General features: G+C 36.6%; 1 protein-coding gene across 3 annotated transcripts in view; it reads left to right on the top strand.

Annotated features, from left to right (window-relative positions):
- Nucleotides 1–12,069, top strand: part of CTNNA3 (catenin alpha 3) — an 891,674-nt gene that overhangs the window by 788,894 nt on the left and 90,711 nt on the right. For all 3 annotated transcript variants that reach the window (XM_037904831.2, XM_037904833.2, XM_043550666.1), the window contains one exon: nucleotides 5,351–5,443. In XM_037904831.2, coding sequence (XP_037760759.1) covers nucleotides 5,351–5,443 — 93 coding nt within the window. The remainder of the gene's footprint in view (nucleotides 1–5,350; nucleotides 5,444–12,069) is intronic.

Below are 12,069 nucleotides of genomic sequence, written 5' to 3'. Positions count from 1 at the left end.
CAAATGGATATAAACTGGTCATTGGGACGTTTAGACTTGAAATTAGATGAAGGTTTCTAACCATCAGAGGAGTGAAGTTTTGGAAAGCCTTCCAAGGGAAGAACTGGGGGCAAAATACCTATCTGGCTTTAAGATTAAACTCGATAAGTTTATGGAGGAGATGGTATGATGGGATAACGTGATTTTGGTAATTAATTGATCTTTAACTATTCATGGTAAATAGGCCCAATGGCCTGTGATGGGATGTTAGATGGGGTGGGATCTGAGTTACTACAGAAAATTCTTTTCCTGGGTATCTGGCTGGTGAATCTTGCCCATATGCTCAGGATTTAGCTGATTGCCATATTTGGGGTTGGGAAGGAATTTTCCTCCAGGGCAGATTGGAAGAGGCCCTGGAGGTTTTTTGCCTTCCTCTGTAGCATAGGGCACAGGTCACTTGCTGGAGGATTCTCTGCTCCTTGAAGTCTTTAAACCACAATTTGAACCCTTCAATAGCTCAGACATAGGCGAGAGGTTTTTCACAGGAGTGGGTGGGTGAGATTCTGTGGACTGCGTTGTGCAGGAAGTCGGACTAGATGATCATAATGGTCCCTTCTGACCTTAGTATCTATGAATCTATGAAAGCTAGGAATCTTCCCTTCTCCTTTCAGTGATTTCAGTCTTTTGCTTCTACGTCCTCATGTGTCCCAAGGTGCTGAATAGATCTGAAGCGTGACATTATAATATATAAAAAACCTTTTTCTGGGTATATTTTATTTAGAGATTTCTTAAATAAATGTCATTTCCTCTCCCCTTCACCCTCCAAGGCCTCTACACTTAGGCTTATGATACTAAGTAAGTTTGGCTATAGAGAAAAATGAAAAATAGCACCCATAAAATTTTGAAAAACTCTCTCAAATATTTCTGAAATAGTCTTTCTGTAAAATATGTGGCATGTAGAGAATACATGATGGTTTGGTGTGTTTTAAAGGCTTTACTAAAAGTCATTTGGGATGATCTAAATAGCTTGCTTGTGAGTAATGAGACCATTTCAAGTTCATGCCAGTAAAACCGTTATACCACACAACCAAGTATTCTGCTATTTCCATATATTTTACAGAAGAACTATTTGGGAAATGTTTGACTTTCAAACATTTTTATAGCTACATTTTTATTTCTTTCACTTATAAAGCCATGCTGCCTTTCTACCATGAGTCCAATTGTACAGTTGTCAGAGGTGGAGAAAAAAATTAACTAATGTTTAGAAAAATCTCAAAATTATTTACAATTGCTTTCTATACTTAATGTAGTAAATGTAAGGTCCAATATCTTGTGTTTTACTAGAAGAAACACAAGTCTCATAACTTTGGAATGGGAGAATTATTTCTAGCCCTGTTTGGTTGTTATGAACCTTAAAACTAGATCAGGACTGACTTGATCTGGATAAAAATTTTCGGCCAAATGTTGTTTTTTTTTGGCAGAAAATGCAGATTTGGATCCACCATAACATTTTCTGAATTCATGTCCACTTTTTGTCATTGTTATGGTTGGGAAAAAAAAAACCATTAAAAATAAAAAAGCCATTGTTTGTACATTTTTGAAATGGAAACATTTTAATTTTTCCATTTGAAACTTGTCATTTTGAAATTTCCTTCAGTTTTATTTAAAAAGTTTGTAAAAGCTTGAAATGAAAACGAAACATTTCATTCAATGAAAAACATCATTTTTTTACATTTTGACTCACCAAAGACAAATTAAAAATATAGTTTCAAATCAACTGAAAATGAACTATTTTCAATTTTTCAGAACTTCCAGCAAACCAAAAAATCAGTTATTCGTACAGCTCTAGGAATGACTTCTGCCTGTCTTTGTGATCCAGCCAATGTAATTTTGGGGAGCTAAACGGTAGTTAGTTTTTTATGCTCTTCAATTCTTGGCCTCCCTACCTAGACTGCCTACTAGGGTCTCAATTGGTTCTAATTCTAGTGCTGGCGGTTTTTCTTGAACAGAGATATGTCCACTAAGAATCTGACTTAGTTCACACTGTGGGCTGTCAAACAGCTTTTAGATGGTAACAACTTTTAGTTATTATTAACTTATACAGAAGTCTAACCTGTGGCCTAAAGCTAAAAGACTTCACAACATATTACTAATTCTCCGAGCCTTCTGGCTCACTGTAACCACTCATATTTTATTTATTTATTTTACAAATGAAGAGTCTTAAATGCTGTAGGCTTTACAATCATATTTGCCTGAGCAGTTGATCATACATAGTAGAGGCTGTGAATATTGTTTAATTATTATATCTGGACACGTTTTCCAAAGCTTGCAATTTACTGGTATCAAACGCTACACTAGATCCAGGTAACTTATCTCCTAGAAACATTATTTGTATATTGGATGAAATTCATTCCTCTGTGTAGTTCATTTTGGGCATCTGACAAAGATTAAATTTTAGGGTAGTGCTTGATCTATACATACAAAAAACACCAATATTTCTTTCTGACTGAAAATATAGAGTTAGTTCAGGCAAGTACTCTTACAGTTGTATTAATCTCTTCATAATGGATCTATCATCCATAGATGTGGATGTCCCAGATATATGCACATAATGTGCATTGTCCCAGAGTCTCTGGTTTTTTTAATATAAATTGGAGTGCACCAACAGAAATCTCTTTTCTATAATTACAGTGCTCTCCAGCTCATTTTAACAGCCAATGTCTAATCTTGTACACTTCACAATCACATGAATTTCATGTTTTTATTTGCTTACACGGTTTCTTTGGACTGGTACCATAAAACAGCAAAACTTATCCTTTGTTTGTTTGTTTTTTTATAGCTTTTCTGCCGCCACATCCATATTGTCTTATTTGCTGGATTATTTGGGGTATAATTCAGGATTTATGCACATGGCCTGAGTTACCTGGGTAGTAAACAAAGGATTGAGTAAAAGGACAAAGGGAGAAAAGTAGGGGTCTTCAGAGCAGGAGACTGAATGGAGGGACATAGTACATGGCTGAGTGGAGAGAGAGAGAGAGCCACAGTGGGAGTTTAAGGGATCTGGGACATATATAAAATGGCTACTACAATGTGGAGGTGAGCATTGTAATTACTGTTGCTCAGAAACTGATTTGTCCAAATCAGTTCCAAATTAGGGATTTTTACATCACTTTACAAAATGACAGCTCTGAGCAGGAACAATCTGTTTTTGCACTAAAGATGGGCCGAAATCAGAACTCTAGTTCTGAGCATCCCCTACATTTTCAGGGGTGAGGATATTGAGAACACAGGGAGAGAATTTGGGGGGGCATATTGAGAAAGGAGAGAGGGAAGGGAAATCACATTCTTTCCCAGCACATACAACAGCTGTAAACTGCCAGTGGCGCTGGAACAGTTTGTACAGTGCGGGTGCTGAGAGCCATTGAACCAAACTGTAAACCCTGTAAAAGATAGAAACCACTTCAAGCCTGGGGTGCAGCAGCAGCAGCCCCAGCACCCCTAGTTCCAACACTTATGTACACTGCACAACTAGCACAGAAACAGAGTCACACGGAACAAGAGGAGGATTTCTAGTTCCCTGCTCTGTACAAAAGAGCTTGATGTTTTACAGACAATTTGGGAAGTCTTTGAGGTGACATTTTGAGGAGCCAGGGCAGGGGAGAGTGTGCTTGCATAGTGTACAACTGAGGGGGCAGGGAAGAAGCAATTGTGCAGCCACATAATTCTGCAAGCAAATGCTTTGTTACCCAATAGCCCAGTCTAAACTTACTCTTCACTGCACGTAACTCCTGTGGAACCTGTTTGTTGGCATTACAGAGGGGCTGTGCGTTACTGTCCCATTGAGTGGTTGCTGGCTGAGGGATGAATCTGAATTACCTATATACATTGGTGGGCTCTACAATGAGAGGAAGATTGGTCCAGTGGTTGAGGTGCTAGCCTGCCACTCAGGAGACTTGAGTTCAGTTTCCAGATCTGTTACAGACTTCCTTTGTGACACTTAGCCTGTCTGTGCCCCCAGTTCCCCATCTGTAAAATAGGAATAATCATACTTCCCTACCTCACAGAAGAGGATAAATAAATTAAAGCTTGCGAGGTACTCAGATATTAGTGCAAGCGTGACCATTAAGAGTTTAACATAGCTAGAATGAACTCTTTTTCACTCAGGAAAAAGACTTGGGTGTGCATTGTGGATATCTCTGCTATAAAAACTGCTTCTCAATGTCCATCAGTAGTTTAAAAAATTATTAAAAGGTAATGCTATTTTATATATATATACACATACACACTCAAAGCTACACTCTTACCTACAATATTCTGTTCAGTTCTGGCCACTCCATCTACAAAAGGATATGGTAGAAATACAGGAGTTCAAATATAGGCAACAAAAATTATTAGATACATGAAAAGGCTTCCCAGTGAAAAGAAATTTAAAATAGTGGGCCTATTTAGACTACAGGTCAGATGAGTAAGAGGGAATCTGTAGCGATATACAAAATGAATCCTCTAGAAATGGCAAATTGAGGTCTCCTATTTGCCCTTTCTCATAATGCAGTAACTAGGAGACATTCAATAAAACTGAAAGACAAAAAATTCAAAACTGATCAAAAGAAATGCTCTTTGTCACAGTGCATAATTAACCCATGGCACTTGGTATCTCTGAGGCCAAAAGTTCAGTAGGATTCAAAAAGGGGTTGGACATTTAGTTAGATAATGAGAACATTCAGAGTTACATTAGATAGGATAATAACTTTTTTTTAAAGAAAAGTAAATATACAAACCCTGATGTTTCTGGGCATAAGCCAAGCACTAATTGATGGGGGGTTAGGAAGAAACTTCCTCTTTGGGCAAGTTATTTCACAATAGTCTACCTTCCTCTTAAGTACCTCATGTGGGCACTGTTACTGACAGGATACTGGGCTAGATGGGCCACTGGTCTGATCCAGTATGGCAATTCCTCTCCTCCTTGTGTAGCAATGGGTGGATGGCATAGATATTTCTTTGAAGTGAAGAGAAATTGAAATTTTTACTTTTTATTAATGAAAATGCTGGCTAAATCGCATCCATCTCTGATCATATGGGGTTCCCTGTAATATATTCTTTCTAGTAGCAATAATGCCAGACTAGAATACATGTAAACACAGACAGTTTACTAAATGTCTTCTCCAAAATAGAACCCCCGACCATAAAATGGCCATTATGATATAATCCAATTTTTTTCAGACTATTTTTTTAATATTTACTAATAGCACAGCTCTGTTGGTCTTTTAAGTGGACACTTAGGACAGGTTTAATATATTTTTGATGTTTTCTAATATTACAGTTGCTAACTATAAAACGGAATAACATCATTTTTGTCATACTCTTCTCTTAGACGCCGGAGGAATTGGAAGATATATCGGACCTTGAAGAAGACTACGATGCACACAGTCGTACCAGTGTTCAAACTGAAGGGAAAACTGACAGGGTATGTATCAGACTAGTTTAATAAAAAGCAGTTTGGAGAAGGTAACAAAAAAACCCTAACCTATTGTATTGCTGTTCCTGCGAAGCAATTTTATGTCAGGAAGTGAATCATCAAAATGTTGTTGCCCTCTTAATACATTTCTGAAAATATGCACGGGACTTAGAACTGAAATATATATGTATTTAGGTGACAAAGACAGACCTGATTAAGTTGTAAATATCCTGTGAAGATTTAAACCAGCCAGGCAACTTCTTACACATAAACACATACCTATGTAGAATTCAACTTGCTAAAGTTTAATAATCTTTGAGTTTGCCTAACCAAGCTTCGGTTAACCATGTATCTTGGCATTCAGGTTTTATTTGTGCTTTAAGTTTGTGATGCACTATATCCAAAAAATGACTTCTATATAGAACAAAAACAGCCCTGCAGCACAAAAAGGACTTGGTTAGAGGCTTAGCTGCAGCAATGTGTGCATAATGGGATTACTTCCTGAGGAAGGAGTAAGTTCTTCGACAACTAATATAATACTATTATAACAGAAATAATAAATAGATCTAGTAAAAATAGTTATGAAACCTTTCCTTAATTTAAAAATGGATTTCACAAGAAAATTTACATTTTCCAGCAGTGTTTTTATTTTTTGTTTTTGATAATCAAAAATATTTAGCCTTTTTATAAACATAAAAAATCAGTGAAAATTTTGTATGAAACAAAAAGCAAAACAAAAAATACTGCATTTTCCACAAAGTTTAATACATTGTTTTTTACCAGCTTTAATTATAAATGAATAATTTTTTAAATACATTTAAAAAATAAACTTTTGGGGCAGCATGCAGTCAAGTCAAGCTCTTAAACATGATAATTAAGGATTAGATTTACTCTCATTCACAAGTAGTCCAACTGTAAGTGTTTCACAATATAGTCATAAAAAGTTAATCATAGTTGTCATACAAATTTACTAGGAATTGTTTGAATTAATCCAGGTATAGTGGATAACTGACTGCAAATCTACCTTTAAAAATTAGAAAACTATTGTTAATCTAGGAAAGTATTTACTAGGCCTGTGGTGAAAAAAGTTAAACTGACACTTTTTAAAAAAGAATTGCAGTGTTATTGGATGTATTTTTTCTTTCTAAGTAGAATACCAGTGCCTAATAAATGGTACCATTTTGCCTAGGTCTCATTGAGAGAACTGGGTAAAGTTGGAGAAAAAGCTTTTCAGGAAAATACACATGAAAATTTTGGCCAGTTTGTTCAATGTGATTTTACTCCCCTTGAAATATTGATTTTCGTTTTAGTAAAATTTTAGGATCTTGAACCTTTCTTTTTTTTTCTTTTTTTCTTTTTTTTGGGGGGGTGGGGGGTGAAGCAAGAGAAAAGTCATCCCCTTAACACAAATATTCATAACATTTGAGTTGGCGTTCCATCCGGGCACACCCCCAAGCCATACTTTCTGTCTGGATCTAAAAACCTCTTCAGTTTCTGTTTGGTGCAAGGCCCTAGGGAGTGACTTCAGCTCCCATCATCAGGGTCTTCAGCCTCAACAATCTCTGCTTTTTAACTGACCAAGGCTAATTTCAGTTTGACCAAATCCTTTATCAGGGCAGCAGAATGCAATATTATGTAGCCCTTGGCAAATCACTACAAGGTGCCCTTCATCTAAATAGTATGGTTTTGCTTGTTTTTTTGAAAGCAACATTGCAGGACCAAAATGGCTTAATTCCCCAGGTTCAGTTATACGATAATTAATTATCAATTGATTCTTAAAACATAGTGTGAGAAATGTAACTACTGTGTGAAAGATTATCTCCTACAAAGTTATTACTCAATAAATACAGTTGACAAGTAAGATATAACAGCTGCCCTTTTCAATCTAAATTATGCCTAGAAATTTTTACCATACTTCCTCCCTATTACAAGCTAAAAAATCCTATTGTAGCTAAGGAAAGCAAGGTCGTTCTCTAAAATACTATCCACATGTTTTGTCTGTTAACAAAACAAACAAACAAAATACCTCAGACCAGTCCCTGAAGGTCGCAGGCTAACATAAATCTTGACATAAGCATTTTTAAATAAATGTTTAAAAAAGTCCAGTTGTTGTCAATAAGTCACAAATACGAGACATAGTTGAGGTTTATTGGTTTGGGATACGTTACTGCACTCATACCCGACAGAGTCTAGGTGTGAAGTAGGTCTCTTTATAGGGTTAGTCATTAATTTCTGAAAAATTGCCACACTCCTTCCAGCATATCTTTCATTTTTTAAAAACAAATGCCCCAAATAATGCAAAAGCCATCTCTCATGGAGTGGTATTAAATCAAACTTTATACTATAGTGTGGAACAACAACGACTGTCACAAAAATTGTGTAGCAAGCTTCAGTTATTCTAAATTAAGGGTGTGGAGAAAAAAATGTGAACTGAGAGGGGAGAAGACCAGTACACAAAATCTTTTGTTTATTGACCCTCCTTACACATGATGTTTACCTTTATAAGAAAGAAGCAACCAAATATCTAATCCTAGCCACAAATCAGAAGGTATGTCTATTGCAGGCTGTGATTGCCACTTGAGTAGACATAGATTAAAGCTAGCTCGGGTCCCAGAGCAGTGAAGCTGCAGCAGCTCATGCTGCAGCCCAGGCTAGGCTCATGAGTAAATTGCCCAGGCGAGCTTTTACAGCTCATGCTAACGCACGGGCTCCTGTGGTTTCACTGCTCTGGGACCCACCCAAGCAACCTAGCTCAGGTATGTCTACTGGAGCTGCAATCACATCCCATAACTGCAATATAGACCTACCCAGAGACTATTGGCAAACACTGTATCTCTAACCTGTATCTTTAAAAGACAGTTTACAGTGCAGTGATTGCATTATATGGACTCCATTACATGAGTTCGCAGTAGCTTTTGCTTACTCTTTGATCTCTTTCTGACTGATATTTCCACATTGAGAATTCGTTTTATATGTACATATTAGTCTCAAAATCAGTTGTCCTTGAGCATAACAGCAGTCCTGACTCGACTTGTGCATTCAAGAGAACCATGATTTATTTTATGTAAATTCCTCCATGCCAGTCTGTGTGTTTCCACCAGCAAGCAGGCCCCTTTGAAATTACCTGTCTTATTTCACTTCTCTATTAATCATGTTATATTTAATCAATAGGTAGGAAAAAATCTGCTATACATCAGCCACTGTGACTGAAGCTGCATATTCACTAGCAAACAGTGCACGATGCAGAGTATTCAGAGTAGGGATAGACATCACTTCAGCGAAAAGCTCTAATAAGGTCAAAATTGTGTCTTTCGTTTCTCATCCTTGATAGATATGGAGACCTTATGAATGGTATTAGTTATTATTTGTAACTCTTTCAGAAACGAGGAGGAGAGAGTGGAGTTTAGTGATGAGAGCAGGGGACTGGGAGTTGACTTCTGGATTATATTCCTGACTCTGTCACAGACTCGTTATGTGGCCTTTGGAAAGTTATTGCACTCCTCTTTCCCTCAGCTCACCTATCTGTGAAATGAGTGGAGCAATACTCACAAGTACCTCAACAGGTTTTTCTGAGGTTTAATTTAACTTGGTAAAATGTTTTAAGATATTTGAGAAATTACAGAAAATAATAACTATTAAATGTTTGTAAAAACAATTTTACACCCTTGAATGAAAGACATGGGGCCAGATCCTGAGCTGGTGTAGATTGGTACAGCTTCACTGAAGTCAATGGAACTATGCCAGTCCATTTCACATGAGCATCTGGTCCACCAGGCACAAAGTTGTCTTCTTATAGATCTATGGTTATCTGAATGAAAATTCTCAGTGCCTTGCAGTCATTTTTTTGGATGAAATGCATGCCATCATGATCAGATACTGAGACTAATTATGTCATATATATATATGACGAAGAGAACACTCATATTTAAACATCTGTTATGAAGAAGCTAGGGAAGATAAAAGTACCTAATTTAATTTAAAAATTGTGATTTTATTCACATCAAAAATGCAATGTTTCAGTGCACACAGAAATCATTTTACAAAAGACTGAAGCAAAAGTTATGCTTTCTCTCAGGTAACTCCATGCCCACGCTTAGTCTCACAGAGTTTCTTTTACACTGCTTTCTTCTTGAATGCATTCAGATAGGGTGCTCCAGGGTCCACCTGTCTCTCTATATGAATTTGTCCGTTGTTTTGTTTGCACAGCCATTGGGAGCCAATGAAAAGTTAACCCATTTTGTGCAATATTGTGAATGAGAAAATCCATAAACTTTTTATTTGTTAGCTTGTTTCACATGTGAGATCTACATTCAGTGTAAAGAATTGTGCCTATTTGAGGTTTACACATTCTTTTTAAATTAAAGTTTGTGTTCATCTTTTAAATTACTATTATGTAACTGTAATAAAGGAAAAATAGACAAGCATTTATAAGATTTTTATTCATACAAAAAGCTTAAAAAAATAATCCAACCTGGACCAGAATTCCATTAAACATTTACCAAATGCAACAGAGATGATGGTGATGACAACAACAAATAACATAGTGTAATTCAATGACAAAATCTAAAGGTACTAGCGTCACGTTTTGACACACAAAGCAATAGCAACAATAGAAATCAATTTATCATCAAATATGTCAACTATTCATATTCAGGTAACAAAAATTATCTAAAACATTCTTTATCTAAAATATACATTGTTATTTTCATTTAGATGAGCTTTTTTTTTTTTTTGGCCTAACTGTGTTAATGGGAAGATTTTGGTATCTTCATAAGTAAAAAAAGTCATTAAAAAAACCCAAAAACCTGTCATAAGTTTAATTTTGCCAGAAGCAACACAGAATCTTGAAAGCATAATGACAAGAATTCAGGGCATAGTGCCAATAATTTTCTTCTGTAATTTTAAGTACTTCTGCTAATAGTGGCTTTAATGTTTAATACAGAGCACAATAATCCCTATCAAGAACAATGATTCATCAGCAGTATCACATTTCCCTGCATAATTCATATGTTCTCATAATTTCAGTAAAGGAAGGGACTGGAGTTATTGGATGGCTCAGGGCATTAGCAATGTGATATGTAGCCTTTCATCTTCGGGTTTAAAATCTCGCCCAGGCTTGGCATTTTTAAAGGGTGCTATTATGTGGCAGCTGTTCAGTTTCCTGTGCAAAATGAGTTTGGTGACCTCAATCTGATTCTTTGTGGCTGGATACCTGCCTACATCATAAATAGTACAAAAGTTGTCACTTACTGGAATCCATCTTGGTAAGCTCAGCAGTTGAAAGAATGGGCAACGGTGGCATGGAAGCTGAACTAACTTCTCACTCCTGAAGTAAGTCCCCTCCAGGATAGGGCTGAATCACATTAGCAGGGCAGTATAAGGGAGATGACTAAAATTAGATAAATAGAGTGTGCTAAATTAAAAAGTAATGTGTAAAGTGGTGCAAGAATGGAATCCGTAATCGATGTCATGAACACACAGGGACATGAAGGAGGTTCAGGTTAAAATACTGTGATGGTTACTTATTTTAAACTTTCTGTTATTCTCACATTGGTTGTTTTTGTTTCCCCTCCCCTCATCATTTAAACCAAATTTCAGTGGAATATACTCATTAGGGCTGGTAAAAAAAATCAATTTTAAGTTATTTTATTGAGAAACAGTATTTTGTCAATGATGACATTTTTGGCTTTTTCATTTTCTATGAAATTTCAAAATGAAAAATTTTGATTTTTTTTAAAAAGTGGGGAAACTCCTACTTTCTCTCCATTTGTATTCCCTCTACCTCTGCAATGGAAAAAGTGGGGAAAGCTAAAAAGAGACGGGAAAAATACTTCCCCCACCAATTTTTTTAATACTCTAATATTCAGATACTTTTTTACACTCCAGTAATTACAAGCAATATGAATTCAGAATGTACCAATCTTCACACCCATCTTCTGGGACTGTCAAAATATTCAGTTTTGTTCCAACACACAAAACACTTTTGACACAGAGTTTTAAAGGAAATTAAATTATTACATGTTGAGAGAGATTCTGTCACTGTAAAAAGACCCCCAAAATAGATATTTAAGATGATTTTGCAAGAAGCAGAAAACTCAACATGCTTACAAAGGGGAAATGGTTCAACTTGCCACATTCCTTGTAATGCTGTCCAAGTGTGGGGCACTTCTTCTTTTCCTGCTCTTGCTGGCTCCCACATTAAATGCATCTTACTATGGATATGGAAGCCTGACCACCTGTCTCCTTTGCTGTAGTCTCACTGGATATAATTCTTGTGACTTTCATCCTTTCTCTTGAGGCTTCTGCTGCATGCCACATGTCTAAGCATCTGTCTAATTCAAGATCACCTTCCTGGAACAGCTGCTCCTGTAGGTGGTGATCCTAACTGCTGCAGACTATCCTAGTCCCAAATTAAGGAGTCTGTCAAGTCCCCAGAATTACAGGTAGCAGTCAGTATGTCTCAGGGGTCTGTCCCCTCCCCTTTGGAGTGGTCTGTAATGAAAACTATGTTTCATTCCATAGTTTTATTCCACTTTGGGAGACAACAGGTCCCCAGGTCTCCTACGACTGCTGTGAGGATTGAGGCAGTGGTGAGGTGGTGCCTTGTTTCCAGTAAAGTAAAAAATACCATTTTA

This window comes from Chelonia mydas, chromosome 7 (genome assembly GCF_015237465.2).
Source record: "Chelonia mydas isolate rCheMyd1 chromosome 7, rCheMyd1.pri.v2, whole genome shotgun sequence".
In the NCBI taxonomy this organism is placed as follows: Eukaryota; Metazoa; Chordata; order Testudines; family Cheloniidae; genus Chelonia; species Chelonia mydas.
The sequence above is the reverse complement of the archived record's forward strand: the minus strand, read 5'-3'. Positions and strand labels throughout refer to the sequence as shown.